The 21,567-nt window shown below is 50.9% G+C and overlaps 1 protein-coding gene across 7 annotated transcripts in view; it reads right to left on the reverse strand.

Annotated features, from left to right (window-relative positions):
* The window catches only part of SEPTIN6 (septin 6), a 66,673-nt gene that overhangs the window by 25,040 nt on the left and 20,066 nt on the right, over positions 1–21,567 (reverse strand). For all 7 annotated transcript variants that reach the window (XM_030305945.1, XM_032592245.1, XM_030305942.1 and 4 more), the window contains exons 3-5: positions 18,414–18,609; positions 5,717–5,903; positions 2,835–2,996 (exon numbers count right to left, since the gene is read on the reverse strand). In XM_030305945.1, coding sequence (XP_030161805.1) covers positions 2,835–2,996; positions 5,717–5,903; positions 18,414–18,609 — 545 coding nt within the window. The remainder of the gene's footprint in view (positions 1–2,834; positions 2,997–5,716; positions 5,904–18,413; positions 18,610–21,567) is intronic.

The following is a 21,567-nucleotide window of genomic DNA, read 5'->3' on the forward strand; positions in this document are numbered from 1 at the left end:
GCTCGAACTCACGAACCGCGAGCTCACAACTGAAGCCGAAGTCGGACGCTTAACCGACTGAGCCACCCAGGCGCCCCGCAATTTTTAGTATTCACGTCCACAACCCTGAGAGTTAGCAGAGCAAGGGTTGAAAGCGGCAGGCAGCCAGACCTCTCAACGCCCTTCTCTCGCCGACCCCCAATCTGAAGTGGTTTCTCAGACCCACCCATAAGCCAACGTGGAGGCTGTGACCTCATTACTCTTATTTCCTGCCGTGAAAATCCCTAGAAAATCCCTAGCGGGGAGCGGCGGATGGCCGCACACTCTTCTCCACTTAGGCAAGAGGCTTCTTCTATTTCCTCCAAACCAGTCCCCGTGACAACTGGCTGGGGTGGCTGAGGCTATGGGGCTGGAGTCAAATCCAGGATTGAAAGGCCAGCACCCATCCCTCCTGCCACCCACGCCCGGGTTTCTGATGACACGGCCCCGTACACCACAGCTTGTCCGAAGACCTTGGGGGCTTTCGACACGGCTGTTCCGGTGGCCGACAGGCTGAGCCATCCCGTGTATGTATTTCAGAGCAGCCACTCCCCACCCTTTCTGCCCCTCACAAGGGGCATTCACATGCATGCCCCCCTCCCGTGGGCATTGCCCAAGTCCAGGCCTGTGCTTTCCCGCTCAAAAAAGCATAGCGGGATGTCGGGGAATGGGTGCTGAGTGGTGTTATTATAGGGATAACCCTAAAGCCGCTCAAATTTAGTTTTTCAAAGTGAAACACTGGCACGCTTGTAAGGAATGACCCAGAACCTCTTCGAAGCCAGAGCAGCGTGGCTGAGAACCGCGGCTTCAGAGCGCAAGAAGTTTCCAACCTTGAAGCTGAGCCCCAAATGACTGTCACTCCTGATCCGCAAAGGAGTGAGAGGTCGTTTTGGGGGACGCCTCGAGATTGCGGGGAACTCTTTACCTTGTTTGTTCTTAGCAAAGCAAACCGCAAGCCTGAAAGCTACCTGTAGGTAGCTGTAGGGAACCCAAGGGGTTTTTTTTAATAATTTTTTTAAGTTTAGGGACACCTGGGTGGCTCAGTGGGTGGAGCATCCCACTTCGGTTCAGGTCATGATCTCGCGGTTCGTGAGTTCGGGCCACACGTCCGGCTCTGTGCTGTCAGCTCAGAGCCTGGAGCCTGCTTCGGATTCTGTGTCTCCCTCCCTCTCCGTCCCTCTCTCGCTCCCTCAAAAATAAATGAATATTAAAAAAATTCTTTTAAATAATAATAATTTTTTTAAGTTTATTTTATTTATTTTGAAAAAGAGAGAGCGAGAGAGAGAGAGAGGGAACACACAGCAGGGGCAGAGAGAGAGAGGGAGACAGAGAGAATCCTAAGCAGGCTCTGCACCCTCAGCGTGGAGCCCGATGCGAGGCTTGAACTCACAAACCGATAGATCACGACCTGAGCCGAAACCACGAGTCGGACGCTTAACCGACTGAGCCGCCCAGGCGCCCCAGCAGGGAACCCAAGTTTGAACGTTATCTACGGGGCCTGATGCTCTGAGGTGACTGAACGTTTCCGGACATCACGGCCAGTGACACCACGTGACCCTTCTCTCTAGGCTCCCCTCGTTCTGCAGGCCAGGCACCCTTTCAGGTTTTCTCATGACAGAGCCTGGCTTCCATCAACACGCCCTGACTGCTTGAGAGAATAAGCACCCATCTCTCTGTTCACCCCCCACCCCTTCTTTCTCCTGCTCAGATCGGTCAGAGGATAGAACCCCGCCCATCACAAGCCACAGAGCCTCGCTCTCGGGGCCAGATTTGTCAGAGATGATGAGGGACTCCTCGTCACGAACATATCTCAGGTGTACGGATGGGCAGGAAGTCAGGCGGAGACAATGATTTACCGCCCCGCTATGCTCATTTGTTGGCCAGTTCATAGGAGGTGGGCAGCTGATGCCATAATGATAACTTGGGGGCAGCGGCGGCAGAAAAGTTTTCTAAAAACGGCTTTTATTACCAGGCTTTCCTGAGTTTGGCTATACCCAGGCATTATGTCATCAGGAAAAACTGATGCCTCTCAACAGGGAGGAAAAAAAAAATCTGTTCCCAAAGCAGAGGCTTTCTGAAAGCCATTAGCTGTCTCCTTGAAATCACAACATTGAAGATTTCACAGCAACAGCATCAACACGTTGTAAAGAAGCACAAGGACTCCCCGCCGTCCCTCGTTACTCATTCTTCCAGTTGGGGGCGGGGGGCGGAAATGAGAAAGGAGAGGAAAGATGGCAAGTCGGGGTGTTTTTTTTAATTCATTCACACTTAATAAAGCAAAGCATAACCCCGAAACTTAAAAAGAACATTTCTCTAGTCACCAGACAAATCGGAGGCTATATGTCATTTTTCCTCCTGGGGGCAGAGGGCTCCGTTCTCCGAGTACGGATTATCCTGCAGTGTCGGGAGCAAGCCAACTTTTTGGCCGCGGTTGCCATGGCATTGTTTGGGTCAGAGATGAAGACCGTTTGCCTTTCTGGCAGTCCCGTGGGGGCTGGCTTAGACCAAGGCGGCATCAAAGAGGAGGGTGGCCGGAGAGGTCCAAATTCCCGGCTCCAGACTCTTCCTGAAGTTGCCCTTTCCCTCCCTCGGTCTCTGGCAATTAATCTCTACATCTCTGAGGCTTTCAAGCAGCCACCACTAGGGGAGAGGAGCTGTTTTGGTTCTGGATCCTTCCTCACAAACCCCTGAGACTCAGATGATCGAGAGTTGAAGACACTAAAACGGACAGGGATGTCTAATGGCTAGTTTGTAAAAATAATAATAATACAAATAAACAGCAAATGGTCAGAAAGTTGAACCCCGGTTGAACTCACGTTCATGGTTCCATTGATCTCTGCCACAGACTCGTCATCTGTCGGGAACTGGTAGATCTGAACCCCGTTGCTGACAAGTTCACTGGTGATTTTGATTTTGAACTTCGTTAGCTCACTCTTAGAAATGGCATCTGATTTGGCAATGATGGGGATGATGTTCACCTAGGGAAGGAAGGAGCAAAGTGGGATCATTGCTGGTGATCTGTGGCTGAGAGCAGTGTGACAGAGGACCTCCACCAGCTGTCAGAAGGAACAGCTGAATCCAATGGTCTGGGACTGGCCCCCTTGTAGCCAGGTTACAATAGAATAAATGACAATGGGTGCTGTTTGCTAAGTGCTGAGTACATGGATTAAGCCAACTCATCCTGACAACAACCCTCTCGTTTTACAATGAGAAATTGAGGCACAGACAGGCTAAGTAACTTGTCCAAGGCAACAGAGCAGGTAAGTAGCAGAACTGGGATCCAGATCCAAGTTTAGCCTTATTCCTAAACCCATAGTCTTAACCAGCTCAGACCCAAGCTCATGAGCTGTGTGATATCTTAATATCAATAGCACTGCTTGGGTGATTCATTTTTTTTTTTAACGTTTGTTTTTGAGAGACAGAGAGACAGAGCACGAGCAGGGGAGGGGCAGAGAGAGAGGGAGGCACAGAATCCAAAGCAGGTTCCCGGCTCTGAGCTGTCAGCAGAGCCCGGCACCGGGCTTGAACCCATGAACCATGAGATCACGACCTGAGCCAAGGTGGGACACTTAACCGACTGAGCCACCAAGGCACCCCACTGCTTGGGTGATTCAAAGCAGAAGGATGACAGCTGAGAATCTGTGGTTGATGAGGGGGGAGGTGGCCACTCCTTGTTAACAGTGAATTGTCCCAACCTATCCAGTGCAGGCTAGCCCCAGTCACTGTGACAGTGACCCACCCACTCGGGTGACGGCAGGGAGGGGAGGCAGGGCAGAGCTCGGTGAAGATGCACACCCAGCCGCCTTCTGGCAGCAAACTTATGGACCAACCCGGCTGGATGAAGGAGACCCTCTCAGTTACAGTCTGATCGAGTCTTCATGCAAAAAGGGTTATACTGCCCGAGTTCCACGATTAGTTTCCGCATAAAGCAAGCAAGTAGACATGCCTGATTTCAGATAGCAGGGGGAGGGCCCAGGGCCACCCCAAAGTTCAATCCACCTGAACCCTGCTCCTTGAAATTACTCCAAGAAGGCACAAGGCTTCTGCTGCTGGAAAGTAAAGAATCGTGAAATGCACATGCCTTCGTGAGACAGGGCACACCCAAACTCAGGTTCACACGGAGACCACAGGTGTTCCTGTCAGCAGGCTCCCGCGCGGCAGCGTGGGTGGTGCTTGGGCCCCGAAAGGAACCCTACACTTGGAAGATGAACTCTGCCTGCTCGGCACTTTGCCTTAGGAGAACCTCTGGAGATTGCCGCCAGTTTCCGGTGCTAGGTGAAAGGACTGGACCCTGCAGGCACCTTTCGTGAAGTCTGTTCAGGAGGCTGGTTGGGGGAAGGTCAAAGCCAAGGTGGGACAGCAGGCAGAGCAGATCCCCCTTGTCGCTTTTCACCTGGTCCCCATAGACACACCTGCCAAAGGCTGCCTACTTAACCCAACCCAGCCACCAGGCCACCAGCGCGTGGCTCTCTGCTGCCCTGTACAGGACATGCAGGGCATGATGACATTTCCAGAGCAGGCAGTTAGTCACGGGTTGGCGAGCTCGGTGCTGCAAAAAACTGAAAAAAATTACTCCTGTTTTGATCATAGCTGAATGTCGGTTTTTAGCGCTGAGGTGCTAGTAAATAGCGCATATAACTTAGACTTTTGTAAAGTGAAAATTCCTTGGAGTCAGATAGAGCTAGGTCCAAATCGTAGACCTATCACAAGCTGTCTGACCCGGAGCAACCTTCTAGGCTCTCTGTGCCTCAGTTTTCTCATGAGTGAATGCGAATAATAGTATCTGCCACCTTGGATTACTGGAAGGAGGAAAATAAAATATTGCATCTCACGTACTGGTCCCAGTGCCAGGCACATATGAAATGTCAGGGGGAAATGTTTTTGTTTTTGTTTTTTTTTTTAAGAATCCTGCATCGATTCTTTCGGAAAGCAAATAATCCTTTCACATGAAGAATTCTTGTCCAATCTGGTGTGGGACTTACATTTTCCAGTTTCTCTTAAAGCGGGACGTGCCTGACCCCCCCCCCCCCACCACCTTTCTCCGGAATGGAGGTCATATAACTCGGTGTCACAGATCCGAGTTCGAATCTAGATGCTGCCGGGAGCTGGCTATATGACAACAGGCAAGTCATTAGTCTCTTAGAGCCTCAGTTTTCCCTTCTGTAAATGGGGGATGATAGCGTTTGCCTACAGAGTTGTGAGAATCCAAGGAGATGTTCCATGAGGTCCCCACACGGGAGTGGCACAGGACGAGGATTTGACAAGCAACAGCGGTCATTGTTGAAATAATTACGGATCATAGAGAACAGTAACTCTCAAAGTCAAGTTTTGCACGTTTGATCCTAGGACAGGCCAGTGAATACCGGAGCAAAGGAAAAACACCTTTCCGTTGCCAAGGGCTGAGCCCCCTAGGCCCAGCCGGCCACCTTGCCTGTATCCAGCCTTGTCCTAACCAAGAGGGATCAGGGCCGAAAGACGGCTCAGGATAAACCCACGCCCAGCGCTGGCAAAACAGATCGCGAAGCACACAACACGGGCACTGGGTCCATGACACCATCTTTCTGGGACACCGTCTGAGGGACAGGGAATGAAGGAGAGGGGGAGGAGGCCACAAATCCTCTCCCGGAATCTGGCATCCGCGTTGCACAAGAGACCAGTAAGCTAGATTTCCCACCTGCCCCCGCCCCTGCCCCCGCACCTTACTGTCCAGCTTCTTCATCGTCACGAGGTCCAGAGACTTCAGGGAATGACCCGTGGGGGCGATGAAGTACAAGCAGGCGTGGATTCGGGAGTCATGGTAGGCGTGCAGGACCCTGCGGATCTTCAGCTCTTCCTGCAGGTAGGCCTCGAACTGGGCGTCGATGAATTCCACGATAGGCTTGTAGCTAAAGGGGGGAGCAGGGAAATGGCCTGACGGCTGCCAAAGCTAGGATGTCGATCCAGCCCCTTTTATCTTAGTTTAGTTTTTAATATTTGTTTATTCAGGGGAGAACACGGGGGGGGGAGGGGGACAGAGGATCCGAAGCGGGCTCTACGCTGCCAGGCTGACAGCGGCACGCCCGACGCGGGGCTCGAACTCACGAACCGTGAGATCATGACCCGAGCCGAAGTGGGACGCTCAACCGGCTGAGCCCCCCAGGCGCCCTGATCCAGTCCCTTTTAGAAGTTTAAAATGCCCTCGGTAATCTGACTCTGCACATCCTGCTAGGTTTCTCCATCTCCCTTCAATGGGCCTCCGATCCCGTCAGGCCGGCCACCTCCTTGGTCCTCGCAGGAGCCAAACTTGGGCCTATCCGTGTACCTTCACTCTGGAATGCCCCACCTCTCTCTTCTCGTCCCAATCCTGCACTTCCAGACCTCAGGAGCCATGGAATGTCCACCTTCTCTCCCACACAGCCTTCCCCGCCTCTGCCAGAAACCCCTTCTGTGACCTCAGATCGCTTACTCTTGCTTCACGAGGATCACCGTTCCCTCAAATAGACTGCGTCCCTCTGAGGGGCAGAGACCACGACGGGCACGTCTCTGTCCCCCATGGGGCCCCGATGCAGTGTGGCGCTCACTGGCATCTCTGGGGGTCGGGGGGGGGTGCTGATCACGCTCCAGACTGGGTCCCCTGTCTTTGCTTCCTCCGTCTCCCCCCAGCGCCTAGTATGGGAGCTGGGTCCCAGGGGTGGCCAGGACGGGGAATGTTGGCAGAAGGCTCTGGGCTCTGCTCAGTCTTGCTGGGTTCATGGCACTGCCTACGAGGCTCCCCCGAGGGCCAGATAGTTTTCTGGTTCTCATTTCCTTCAAGAGCGTGACTTTAAAACCTAAGCATTTGGACAAAATTTGGTAAAGACACTCCCCTCCACACCCTCCACACCCTCCACACATGTACATACACACACACACACACAGCTCACTGAGTCTCCACGCAGAATCCCCTTTATGACCCCAAGTCCTGCCAGGGCGTCTTACACAAGAGCCAGCCCTCTGCTCCTCCCTGTCCTGGGAAGCTCGTCTCTTTTCTCCCAGGCCACTCCTGCCGCCCCTGCAGCCTCTTTCTGCTCTAACTAGGTCAGCTTTGCTTCGGCTTTGCCTCTGCTCTTATCTCCCCGTCTCTCTGATCTGTCTCTCTGATCTCCCGGTCTGTCTGCAGTGTCCGGGGCTTCCTCCCTTCAAGCTAGAAGAGGTTTGTCATCCAGCCCCGGGGAACTGAGTTTGCAGATCCCACTGCTTGATGGAAACGTGATCAAAGGGGGTGCGGGGACCAGCCAACGCTTCCCACCTGCAGGGGGCCCCCAACTTGAGCCTTTTTGAAAGATCCCCCGCGGTAGAGAAGGGAAAATAGCTTTAAAAAAAAAAAAAAGAGAATCACCAAATCCTAGATTCTGAGAGCCACATACAGAGGAGAGATCCATGCAAGGTATCTCTGGAGCTCCAGAGAACAATCTAAAAATAAGATCCTTTTTTTTCTTCCTTTGATCCCTCTGAGCCAAACATCATTCTGAAGGGTAACAGCATCCAAGAATCTCTTGGTTGCAGACATCCTTAGAAGGTTCTTGAAGAATTAGGAGTAAGGGGGGGGGGGGGGTGGTGGTGCATCCCTTAGACTTAGCTAATTAACTTTTGGGTGATGGGCTCATTTGTCTCCATTATATAACTCTTTCCTTTTTATTTTTTTTACTTGATTTTTTTGGTTCTATGAAAGGAGCGGAAAGAGTGCATTTTGAGCTTTTTCTACCCCCCACCCCAGTCCCTGGTAATACCCTGGGCCTCTCTTTCAGCTCCTGCGTCAGGCTCTTAGGGGTCCCCGAGGCGGTGCCTGGATCAGACCAGCCAAACCAGGCAATGAACCCACAGTGTTCGGTTTAGATTAATCCTGAAGGGGTGATCTACCTTTGTCTTACTCACCTGTGTGTCCTCGGTGTCCAGCATGCTGATCTGGAATAGAGTAAGCATTCCACCCCACTCTGCTGTGCTCACTGGTCTCCAGTCCATGATAAACAAAACCCCTTACTCCCGGAGACAGTCTCTGCACGAACGTTCCCTTCTCCTGGGTGATACCTGACTCCCCTTCAAAGACGCGGCTTCCCTCATAAACCTTCTCAGCTGGGCAGTTCTACATCTCTCACACCCGAGCTCTGTGGAGGGGCGGAGAGGGCACCTTTCTTCTTGCTCCTCATTCCCCTCCTCCCTACAGTCTCTTCCATCTCCTCCAAAACCCGTCGCCAACATAACCCACCCCTCATCGTCACTCATGTTTTAGGGCACAGGCTCTTCATCTGGGGTCCACGGACCTCCAAGGGGCCTATGGATAGAATTCATAGGATCCACGAACTTGGGGTAGGAAAAGAACCACCTCGTTGCCACTAAGCTCTCCCGAAAGCTTAGCAATTTCTTCAGGCACAAGGGTACGTAACGAGCTACAGGAATTTGAGCAGCACGTGTGACTTCACGTGCTGGAAATCACCGATATGTTGATTTCCTATCGCAGTTGTTGCAAATATCTCAAAATAGCCTTTATACTTACACACCTTCTAAATGATGAGAGTTGTGGACCTGTGTATAGATATTCTGGGAACTAATAAAGGACGTGGATTACTAAGTCACAATTCGAAAACATTTCGGGAACTGTATTTTTATTATAAGAGTCGTGTTTTAGGCATTTAAAACCGTTATTCTAAGAATGAGTCCCCAGGCCTCACTGGCTAGCTAAGGAGGCCAAAAGCACAAAACAATTCCTTGCCTGGACATTATTACTTACTCCTTTCAGATAGTGATGTGTTCTGTGAAGACAATAAGATAATGGCGATAAAAAGTGACCAGGAGAGGGGCGCCTGGCTGGCTCAGTCAGTTAAGCTTCAGACTTCGGCTCAGGTCATGATCTTAACAGTTTGTGGGTTCGAGCCCCGCGTCGGGCTCTGGGCTGACAGCTCGGAGCCTGGAGCCTGCTTTGGATTCTGTGTCTCCCTCTTTCTCTGCCTCTCCCCTTCTCGTGCTCTGTTTCTGTCTCTCAAAAATGAATAAATGCTAATAAATAAATAAATAAATAAATAAACAAACAAAAGTGACCAGGAAGGCTTCCCTGGCAACGTGACCTTTGAGCTGCACCAATGGAAATAAGAGAGCCATGAAGGATCTGGGAGAAGAGCATTCCAGAGAGGAATAACAAAGGTAATGGTCCAGGGGAGATTTCCAGTAGGTAGAAGGCAAGGGAGCTGGGAGTGGAAAAAGAACAATGAGCTATTCACAACTGCCCAAAGGTGAAAGCAACCCAATGGCCATCAACCTGGCTGGCTGAATAAAATGTTGGATCTCCAAACAATGGGATGTTACTGAATCCCTAAGAGGAAGAACAGACTGATATGCGCTGCCGTAGGGACGAATCTTGAAAACACCCTTCAAGTGAAAGAAACCAGACACAAAAGGACAAACATTGTCGATGCCACTTAGATGTGGTGCCTAGAATAGTCAAAGTCACAGGAAGAGAAAACAGAATAGCAGTTGCCAGGGAATAAGAGGAGAGGGGAAAGGGAGTTATTCTGGGGGGATAAGAATGTTTTGGAACGAGGCAGACGTGATGGCTGCACGACACTGGGGATGTATTAAATGGCACTGAATGGTTCACTTTCAAACAGTTATGATTATGAGGGACGACTGGGCGGCTCAGTCGGTCGAGCCTCTGACTTCAGCTCAGGTCAGGTCATGAACTCACAGTTTGTGAGTTCAAGCCCCGCATTGGGCTCTGCGCTGATGGCTCAGAGCCTGCTAGGGATTCTGTTTCTCCTTCTCTCTGCCCTTCCCCCATTTGTGTGTGCGCTCGCTCTCTCTCTCTCTCTCTCAAAATAAATAAATAAACTTAAAAAAAATTGTTTTTCAGATGACCTTGGGTTTCTTAAACATAGTGTAGAAAACTAATGATTTTACCGCTCAACGAGCACTTTTCAGTGGTCGTCCTCCTTGACACTGTTGACCAGTCCCTTCTTTTTTTTTTTTTTAATTTTTTTTTCAACGTTTATTTATTTTTGAGACAGAGAGAGACAGAGCATGAACGGGGGAGGGTCAGAGAGAGAGGGAGACACAGAATCTGAAACAGGCTCCAGGCTCTGAGCGGTCAGCACAGAGCCCGGCGCGGGGCTCGAACTCACAGACCGCGAGATCGTGACCTGAGCCGAAGTCGGACGCTCAACCGACTGAGCCACCCAGGCGCCCCGACCAGTCCCTTCTTAAAAACACTGCCCTCTAGCTTCACTGCCACCAGAATCTCCCGCCTCTATAACTCTTCTCACTCGCCTTAAACCTTGGCTCGTCTGGAAGGTTCCATCCCGCGCCATCTTTTGGTGTCTTGCTCTGCATTGCACACGCATTCTCTGTGTGCCGGTCCTCCGTGCAGATGCAGCCATCCGAGCCTCCCCTGCCAGAGACTCACGAGGCCTGGTCACAGACACCGTGCTTGAGCACAACCGTCTCGGACAGCAAAACCAAGGTGGCACAAGGTCAAGTCTACTGGAACAATGCCCGAAGTGATAACAGCTAATTCAGTCTATCACCATCCCTGCAGGCACCTCTTCTTCCCTCTACCCCCGTCCCTAGTCCGCTCTGTCCTCTCTGGACTCATCCCCACCCCCCCCCACCCCAGCTCTCGTCCTGTAAACACGCTCCCACTATGCCCTTTGAACCCTACCCCCCCCACCACCACCACTGAGCCACGATAAACACAATTGCCTACGGCTTTGCCACTCGGGCATGAGGTCCTTGGACCGCAGGCACGGGCATCAGCTGAAGGCTTGCTGGCAATGCAGTCAGTCCCCAACCCAGACCTACAGGACCAGAATCTGCATTTTCTCAAGAGCCTCAAGGCCTTGTGTGTGACATTAAAGTGTAAGCAGTGTTGGCCTAGGTCATCTTCCTTTTCAGAGAACTTGCCTACCTCTTTGCCCTAATGGAAACCTAATTCCGCGCCTCCCCCCCACCCCAGGATGCCGCAACCCTGAGGGCATCTGTACCTGGCGGCCGTCTCTAGCACAGGCAGCTTGTTCTCCCACAGCCTGTGTGCCTTGGGGTCAGCGGGGTGGGCATTCGTGCCGCCCCTCAGTGCCACTCCTGGACTGGGACTCCTCTCTACCTCGGTGTAAAACCCTTTCTCCTTTTGACACGCACACCACCCTCCTCTTAAAAAAGAAAAAAAAAAGTCTATTTTAAGAGAGAGAAAGAGCACGCGCAGGGGAGGGGCAGAGAAAGAGGGAGAGAGAGAAAATCCTAAGCAGGCTCTGAGCTGTCAGCACAGAGCCCGACGCAGGGCTCGGACCCACGAACCGTGAGACCGTGACCGGAGCTGAAACCAAGAGCCGGACGCTTAACCGACCGGCCCCCCCCACCCGACACCCTCTTCTGGTGTCACCTGACCCACAGTCCTCCCCATTCTGGGTGACTGCAATGTGCTTGCGGACAACCCATCAACCTCTAGCCTCTTTATTCCTTGATTGTCTGAACTTCACAACTGTCACCTCCCCCTGCTCCAGCCAACTCCATGCCTTACCATTAGCCAGACCAGCTTCACCCAAGACATCCTGCCTCTAACACCCTGCTCTCTGACCACAGGCTCACATCTTTCCAACCCCCTTGCCCCTCCGATCCTCCTAAACCCGGTCTTTCACCTCATGGAGTCCTCTGGGGCCTTGACCACTGTTATCTCACAGGCTGTCAGCCCCCTGTTGGCCTCATGTCCTTCAGCCCGGGCCGAACCCCATAACTCACGACGTGAACTACTCTTTTATCAACACCTTCATCTCCGTTGCACTCAGCACGTCGTAGGCTATTGTCTACCCTTGTCGGCATCCTAGCTGACACGTTCGATGGATACATTTGGTCTTGAAAGGTAAACACTCAGAAGGGTTTTCTTTGCTTTAGGTTTCCCATCAATATGGATTTCATTCACTCGACAAATAGGTACCGAATACCCACTGTATGCCAGTCGGCTAACTCGTGCTAGATCCCCCACAACGATTTAGTTGCTCCGTGTTGTGGATTCTTTCTCTCACATCCTCAAAGCTTCTGCTCCTGTTCAAGCCCTCAACACCATCATCATCATCATCATCTCTCTCTCTGCCTCAGAAACATCACCCATGGGGCGCCCAGCTGGTTCAGTTGGAGGAGCATGCGACTCTCGATCTCGGGGTCGTGAGTTCGAGCCCCATGTTGGGCGCAGAGAGGACTGCAAAAAATAAACTTTAAAAAACAAAAAAGAAGTCGCCCCTGACCTCTTTGCCTCCCCCTAGACAGTGCCTTATCTCTTTCTCCCAGTCCAGGAAAGCTTTTTAAACGAGCGGTCTACGCCCACTTTATCTGCTTCCCTTTTGTAAACTTCGCTCTGTTCTAAATGTATTTTTAACTATGTGACCGATACATGTACTCACTCTCCTCTCCTAGGAGGTAACTACTATTTTCAGTTTGTTGATTCTCCTTGCCGATCTTTTTTTCTGTGCATTCATACGGGGCGGGGGGGGGGGGGATGTGTTTGCTGTCTTATTGTGAAAGGTGGATTTATACCAATGGCATCACGATCTGTGTCTCATTCTGTAACTTCTCTTTTCACTTAATGACATGTCCATGTGAGTCTACGCAGACCTACCACATTCTTTCCAACTGCCAAATACAATGCCCTGGGGCGGCGGTACCACAGCTCACTTCGTGGCTCTGTTGGTGGAAATTTAAAGTGTTTAAAAGATTTTTTTATTCCCCTATCCAGCGCTGCAGTGAATACACTTGTCATGAAGTGTGCAGTCGTTTCTCTAGGCCGTATACCTAAAAGTGGAATTGCTGGAGCATAAGGTTTTCGCATTGAAAATTTTGACAGATCTCACCATATGTGCCCTCTAAAAAAATCTGTATCAATTTACATTCCCGGCAACATAAATGAAATCAGCTGGTGTTAGCAGCCATTGCATTATCATCTTTTATTTTTTGCAAATCTGATGGATGAAAGATCTATTTCATGGTTTCCTTTTGCGCTTCCCTAATCTCCGTGACCTTGGGTGAGCATCATTTCATATGTTAATTGGCCATTTACGTTGCCCCTTCTGTCAATTACCTGCGTCTCATTGAAAGATCTTTTGTCTGTGGTATAGGTTGCAATTATCTCCTCCCCGCGTGTAGTCTGTTCTTACTTTTGTTTATAGTTATCTTTCAATACAAAGGGTGGTTTTTTAATTTTAATAAGTTTAAATCTGTCGGTCTTTTCTTATATGGTTTTTGGATTGTGTCACAATTAGAAAAGCATTTTCTACCCCTAAAGCTATAAAAATATTCTCCTATATTTTCTCTCATATTTTTAGAATTTGTTTTTAATCCAACTGGAATCTATTTTTGTGGCCAGTGTTTGTGTGGGAGGGTCTCATTTTATTTTTTCCTAAAGGGTGGCCTATTTTCTTTTTTTAAAAAAGATTATTTATTTTGAGCGGGGAGGGGGAAAGAGACCGAGCCCTAGCATGTTCTGCACCTTCAGTACAGAGCCCGTCAAGGGGCTCGAACTCACGAACAGTGAGATCATGACCTGTGCAGAGATCAAGAGTCAGAAGCTTAACTGATTGAGCCACCCAGAAGCCCGGATGGCCTATTTTCCCAGCACAATTTCCTGAATAGTCCATCCATTCCCTGCTGACTTAGATATGCAAATTCCCATGTAAACATGAACTTGATTTTGGTCTCACTTTTCTGTTCTATTGCTTTTTTTTTTTTAACGTTTATTTATTTTTGAAACAGAGAGAGACAGAGCATGAACAGGGAGGGTCAGAGAGAGGGGGAGACACAGAATCTGAAACAGGATCCTGGCTCTCAGCTGTCAGCACAGAGTCCGATGTGGGGCTCGAACTCACGGACCATGAGATCATGACCTGAGCCGAAGTCGGATGCTTAACTGACTGAGCCACCCAGGCGCCCCTGTTCTATCGTTTTGCTACTTTTTTTAAAAGTTTTGTTTATTTATTTTGAGAAAGAGAGAGAGAGCGCACAAGAGAGGTGCAGGGGTGGCGGAGAGAGAGAATCCCAAGCAGGGGATCCAACGCGGGCCTCCAACTCAGGAACCGCGAGACCATGACTCGAGCCGGAATCAAGAGTTGGACACTTAACCGACTGAGCCACCCAGGCGTCCCTCTTTCTGCTATTCTGATGCCTTTATTTACTTACCTTCCATTCACTCATGGCAATTGAACTTCTACCCACAACCTCCCTGGAATTGTTATTCCTTAATGTACTAGTGACCTTCATGTTGCCAAACCCAGTGGATATTTTTCAGTTCCATTTATTCCCTCCCCAGATGCTACATGGTACAACTCTCCCTCGATTCTTCTACCAATAAAAGTCATGATCATAACAATATCTTCTGTTCTTGAGTTACTGTGCCAGGCACTGTTTAAGCATTTTGCACACCAGACCGGTCAACTGTGCCTCACCACAACCCTCTAGGGTAGGCACTGGTATTATCGTCATCCCCACTTTACAGGTGAGAAAACTGAGCCCTAAAGAATGGAAGTGTCTTGGGGCGCCTGGGTGGCTCAGTCGGCTGAGCGTCCGACTTCAGCTCAGGTCACGATCTCGCGGTTCGTGGGTTCGAGCCCCGCGTCGGGCTCTGTGCTGACAGCTCAGAGCCTGGAGCCTGTTTCCGATTCTGTGTCTCCCTCTCTCTCTGACCCTCCCCCGTTCATGCTCTATCTCTCTCTGTCTCAAAAATAAATAAACGTTAAAAAAAAATTCAAAAATAAATAAAAAATAAATTCACGATCTTATGTTTTAAAGTCACCGATCTAGAGTGAGCCCACCAAAGCCTGGGCCTAAACCCCCCATCTAGATAAAAGCAGAACCAGGACCTGTGAATAATAAACCTTTTTGGTCCTCAAATTTCCTGATGGTTATTGCTGAAGGCATCTTGTTAGCGTAAGAACCACAGGGGCGGGTCCAGCCACAACATTAGGCTGAGAGCAGCACAAAATGTTTGTCCAGGATCTCTGGGCTAGTAAGTGCAAGTTGGGATCTGAACTCAGGTCTGAGAGCAAAGCGTAAGTTCCTAAGCACGCCTTTTTCTAGACTGGCTCAATCTCCCTCTTGCTCCTACATCTTTTTTTTTTTTTAATCTTTATTTTTGAGAGAGAGCATGAGTGGTGGGGGGGGGGGGCAGGGGATCCGAAGCGGGCTCTGCGATGACAGCAGCGGGCCCCATGTGGGGCTCGAGCTCACGAACCATGAGATCATGACGTGAGCCAAATGCTCAACGGTCTGAGCCACCCAGGTGCCCTGCTCCTACATCTTTTAAATAGTGGCTTTCCCCAGGATGTGGCCTGAATCACTGCTCTTCGTAGTTGACCATGCACCCTGAGTAAAGTATGGCATCCTGGTGTTCTGCTTTAGTGAGGTTGCACGGACATATCTGTGCCCAAATGGCCCCGTCAGTATGGAGAAAACACCGCTTTTTATTACAAATCCCTGGATCTTACTCCGCCCCAGCCCACTTTCTGGCAGGCTTTTCATTTCTACTTCTTCGAGTTTGTATTATTTGATTTTCTATTAGTACATATCATGTTTATAATCAGGAAAAACAATGAGGATATTACAAGTGTAACGGAAATAGATTAGCCTCTAAAGTGCCGTAGTCGGTTCGGTCCTCCCAAACCATCATTACCAAGGCTGTTTCCAATGTTAGACATGCTGAATGGGGGCACCTGGGCGGCTCAGTCCGTTAAGCGTCTGACTTTGACCCAGGTCATGATCTCGCAGTTTGTGGTTTTGAGCCCCGCGTCGAGCTGGGTGCTGGCGGTAGGTGGTATGTATGGAGCCCAGTCAGGAATCTCTCTTTGCCCGGCTTACTCTCTCTGCCCCTCCCCCACTTGCACTCTTTCTCTCCGTCAAAATAATGACTAAACTTAAAAAAAAAAAAAAAGAAAAGATATGTTGAATGTGTGTTACTGAGACTTGCCAGAAATTTAATAGAAAAGGTCCTGAGCAGTCTGCAGCTGAGATGACCCAAAATATCCCCTTTTCCCCAGGGTCCAATTTATTCTCAACCAAACAAGATTAGCACAATAAGCAAACCTATAAAAAGCAGAGGTGTGTCCGTCTAGAATTTCAAATGGAAACCAAAATTCGGTTCAATCACTAAGAAGCTAAAATCTATTTGTTCGTTAGACGGAAATGAGTGTGGCTGTTGGAGCTTTAAGGGAGAAATAGGAGTGGGGCGCCTGGGTGGCTCAGTTGGTTGAGTGTCTGACTTCAGCTCAGGTCAGAATCTCGCAGTTTGTGAGTTCGAGCCCCGCGTCGGGCTCTGTGCTGACGGCTCAGAGCCTGGAGCCTGTTTCGGATTCCGTGTCTCCCTCTCTCTGCCCCCTTCCCGCTAGTGCTCTGTCTCTGTCTCTCAAAAATGAATAAACGTGAAAAAACAAATTTAAAAACAAGGGAGAAATAGGAGAACTGGGGATCCAGTTCATCCAAGAAGCAAGAGAATCCTCAAAGGATGAGCAGACCCTTCTCAAAGTGATGAACGGCCCTTTCCAAGACAGGTACGTGTGATAACCATGTGACATCTAGTTAAATCCAGATGGTGCCCGACCCCCAGCCCTCCACACACCCCCAGCTCTGAGGCACCCCACCCCTCACTCGCGCACCATTCTGAATAAAGCTGATGTGAACATCATAGTCAAATTTGGTAACAACCCCCGCTCAGTCTCTCTGCAGAATGTCTTTTGCTCCGTTTGCTCAGTCAACATCCTAAGGTGTTCGTCTTTAGCCCAGCATTCTGATTCCTGGATGGTCTTACGTGGCTCTGTGGCTGGAACACAGCTCCCTATACCTTGATAACCCGAATCTTTATTTCCAGTGCAGACCCTCTGCTGACCTCTAACCCTGTACGTTCCCTTGCCTCCGCCTCGAGGTCATCAGGTCTCTCGGTCCCCAGACAGCTCAAACTCGACATGTCTAAAACACAGCTGATTGTTTTAGAACCTTGGTCTCTTATATTAATTCTTTCACTGAATACCGCCACCATTGGTAGACTCTCCAAAGCCAGAAATCTGGGCCTCATGCTAGATTCTTCTTTTGCCTTCACAACCCCACACCAGGTCTCTGCCGAGTCCTGGTGATTCTACCTACTCAGCATTTACCAAATCTGCCTCTTTTTTTTCCCTGTCTCGGCATCTGTGTCACCTCTGGCCTTGATCTAATTGGTCCAACAGTCTCCTAATTGGTCTTCCTACTCTCCATACCCTTCCGAAGAATCCTCTTCAAAGGTGGGACTATCTCCTTCTACTTCATAAAACTCAATGGCTCCACGTCTGCACATTCTAGAAATTCCTCCACGATCTGACTCCTGTTGACCTCTTCAGGCTCATCTCCCCCTACTTTCCTCGAGCTCACGCCAAGCACTAGCCCAGGGGCAGACCCAGGTACTGTGGGACCTAAAGCTTACACGATTGGAAAGGCCCTCCAAGAAAGGCAAAACAACATTATGACTAAAAATCAGTCACAGGGCCTTGGAAGGGCCTGTGTAAGAGGGTGCCCCGAGGCTTAAGTTTCATTAGCTTCACAGTAAACCTGCCTCTGAGCTAGCCAAACAGAGCAAGTGACAGTTCCTTAGAATGTTCTTCCACACTTTTTTTTTTAATGTTTTATTTATTTTTGAGACACAGAGAGCATGAGCAGGGGAGGGGCAGAGAGACAGGGAGACACAGAATGGGAAGCAGGCTCCAGGATCTGAGCTATCAGCACAGAGCCCGATGCGGGGCTCGGACTCACAAACCGTGAGATCATGACCTGACACGAAGTCGGACGCTTAACTGACTGCGCCACCCAGGCGCCCCTCTTCCACACTTCTTTGTCTCTGTACAAACAGTCCCCCCAGCCTGGACTGCCCTTCCCTCCCTCCCCTTGTCTGTCTGGCAAGAGTTCATCCTTCGAGGGCCAGCGCTCAGGGGGCACTTCCTCCGTGAAGGCCTCCCTGACGTCCCCACCTGGAACGGACTCTTCTCTCCTTCATGTGCGCATGGTAACTTGACCTTCAGCTCTTTGTCCCCTGTCCTTTACAAAGCATATCGCACTCGATGGAACTTATTTGCTCAAAACCGGCCTTCCCTGTGACTGCCTCAAGGGCAGAGACAAAGTCATTCCGTTTTAGGTTGTCAGGGCATGGCAGTGCCCCGGCATGTCTACCCAATGGAATGGAGACCTCACCCACGTATGCTGGAAAGACACCCTTCTTTTGGCAAAGCGGGCCGAGTAGAATGGTTGATGTAAACAGGGACCCCGGGGGGAGGCGGCGCTTGCGTCGGCAGCCTGCACGTGCCATTTTGGGAGGACGTCCAGGAAGGACCCCGTGGGGAGGTCCTCCCCATGGCTTCCCACCAGCCTCCACACCCCATGGCTTTCCTTACCTGTCTTCCTTGTTGATCTGGTCCCCAAAGCCCACTGTGCTCACAATTGTGAGCTTGAGCCCCACGTTGCTCTCTTGGAGGTCATAGGTGTTGGACCGGAGCTGGACACCCGGCTGCGTGTGGGTGGCTGGCTCCCCCTCAAACTTGGTGTTGAACAGGGTGTCCATGAGGGTCGACTTGCCCAACCCTGTCTCTCCTGAAAAGCAAAAGGATAAATGACGGTCTGTTCACACAGGGATCCTGCACGCATTCCGTATCAGGTTTTGGATGTCTTTTCATTGACATGGAAACATGTACGCGATGAGACAGTAAATGAAGAGCGTATGAAACTATACAGACGAGGGGCGCCTGGGTGGCTCAGTCGGTTGAACGTCGGGACTCTTGATTTCCGCTCAGGTCATGATCTCAACAGCCCTGGGATGTATTAGCCAGTAGCATCTCAGGGTAGTGGCATTGGGGTAATTCTTTTAGTCTTCCTACTTTTGTGTTACTTGAAGGTTAATACGCATTGCTTTTATAGTCAGAAAAAGAAACTACGTACAGGCAGTGATGGAGAGGTAGGGTTATACCTGGGAAAAGTCCGGAAGGAAATACAACATACTCTTACCAAGGGCTACCACTGGGTGCTGGGCTTATGCTCGGTTTTCATCTCTCCCTTTAAATGCTTTTGTGTATTTTCCAGGTTGGCTATGTGGAACACAGATAGCTTTTTTTTTTTTTTTTTCAACGTTTTTATTATTTATTTTTGGGACAGAGAGAGACAGAGCATGAACGGGGGAGGGGCAGAGAGAGAGGGAGACACAGAATCGGAAACAGGCTCCAGGCTCTGAGCCATCAGCCCAGAGCCCGACGCGGGGCTCGAGCTCACGGACCGCGAGATCGTGACCTGGCTGAAGTCGGACGCTTAACCGACTGCGCCACCCAGGCGCCCCCACAGATAGCTTTTGTAAGAAAAATTAAAGGGCTATTTTCGATTTTAAAAGAAAGGGACAGTGGTCCCTTGTCAAGTAAATTATCTTCTGAGGATGCCCAGACGTGTACCCCAGGAAGGGGGGGGGGCATTTTTAGCTAATGGGGAGGGAATTTAGCAGGCCACAAATTCTCCTCCTTCAATTTCAAACAAACCCGTCGTGTGTTTGTTTAACTAACAGGCTGCAGAATACTAATAAATTAAACCACAAGAATCTCAAGTCTTGACTTTCACACCGGGGAGACGAGTCGGGGAAAGGCCGTGGGGACCGGCGAAGCATTCGGGAGGTCATTCCTGGGGGATTGGAGGGGATGTCAAGCCACTGCCAGGAGCTAAGGGGTCTTCAGGGAAAGAAGACACTGGGGGAAACTTGGTGGCATGGCAGTTGGGCAAGAATGTCCCGTGAGGCCACAAGCTGGGCCGGGTACTACAGGCCCTTATCATCTCCATGGATCCAGACTGTATTTGGGCCTCCGCCCCAACGCCCGGCGATTCAGGAATGCCAGGAATAGAAGAGTCAGTAGCTAATTACCCTGAATTGCCTCTGGAATACCTAGACCACCCTGCTATTCCGGTATCCTCACCCTTTGCTCCCCTTCCCCCCTCCCCACCCCTGCGATGTCTCCCCAGGGGGCAGTGGGTCAGCACTGGGCAAGTCCTGGCCTGGCAAATCGCCCCCACCCTTTTGTGACCGACAGTCCAAATCTGCAAGGGGGGGGGGGGTCCATGGCCAGGGTTGGAGCTACAGTGTGTATAAATGCACAACGGCCCGTCTGCTCCCCACCCTCTGGGAGGAGGCCATCTTACATGCCTTCTATGGTGAATAATGAGCTCTGAATGCAGGACGTGCTTTTTCAAATATCTGTCAACGATGAGAGAGCTTTCTGTGTGTGCAGAGATTGGGTGAGAGAGAGAGAACAAGAAGAACATTCAGCTCAGCCCGGCTCCCCAGCCCCCCAGCCCAATTCCACAGCCAGGTCTGACTAACGTGGTTGATTGCCAGGGTGCAGGAAACTGCTTCCTCACACAGATCATGTTTCCAGCCAAGGTCTGCTATACCTATTAGCCGCAAAGATTCTCCCAGAAGAGGCCCCTTTTTCTTCCTCCCTAAAGGAACAGGAAGTATTTGGGGCTCAAGAAAAATTTGGTGAGGTGGGGCCTTTGCAATGGGAGGTGACAGAGTTGGCCAAGCACCGGAATGTATCACCCCCCCCATCCCCGCCCGAGGTGGGGGTGTGGCACCTCTGAGGAGGGAACACAGCTCACCCTTAAATCACCTTCCCTCCGGGCGCTGCCGTTCAAGCTACATTTGAGCCCATCTTTCCTTTTTTAAGTTTATTTATTTATTTTTGAGAGAGAGAGGGAGGGAGGGAGCCGGGGAGAGGGAGAACCACCGGGGGAGGGGCAGAGAGAGGGGGACAAAGGATCCGAAGCGGGGGCTCGAAGCCCCGACCCATGAGATCATGACCTGAGCCGAACCATGAGATCATGACCTGAGCCAAAGTCAGACGCTCAACCGACTGAGCCACCCAGGCGTCCCTTGAGCCCATCTTCGTGCGTGCCTGATGACTTTTCCATGTGCGTCCGCGCCTCCACCCCCTTCTGTTCCGTGAGCTCTTTGCTGAATGCCCCGCAGCTCCTAGAGTGGTGGGCCTTGACTCCCCCGCACCCAGAGCTGGCTCCTTGGCCCCCCACCCCCCATCCTAAGGATTCGAAGAGACCAGGGGATGGGGCATGTTCCCGCACTCCCGGGCGCGCCCGACCAGGGCGCACACAGAGGCGTCAGGAGCAAGGTACAGACTGCCTGCCGGCTGCTCTGTTTGCACAGCTGGACGGATGGAGGCCGGCCAGGCAGGGCAGGGCAGGGCAGCAGGGAGGAGCAGCAGGACAAATGACCACCCGAATGCCTGCCGGCACGAAAGGGCTGTGGAAATTAGATGCCCAATGATGAGTGGAAGAAAAGAACCCGCGGGTGTCCAGGGAATCGTGATAAATGCAACAAGAGAAGAGGGCAGAAAATCAAGCGAGCCGGTGCCGCGGCTATCGAGTGCTCCCGTTCCCATTTCCCATCACTGTGGAGCCTGGGGGGCGCGGGGGGGGGGGGGGTCTCTCTTAATGGTTGGCGCAGACCCAGCCTGAGCCTAGGATGCTGTCTCCTCCCACGCTGCCCTGGGCCCAGCATTG

Source organism: Lynx canadensis, chromosome X (genome assembly GCF_007474595.2).
Source record: "Lynx canadensis isolate LIC74 chromosome X, mLynCan4.pri.v2, whole genome shotgun sequence".
NCBI lineage: Eukaryota > Metazoa > Chordata > Mammalia > Carnivora > Felidae > Lynx > Lynx canadensis.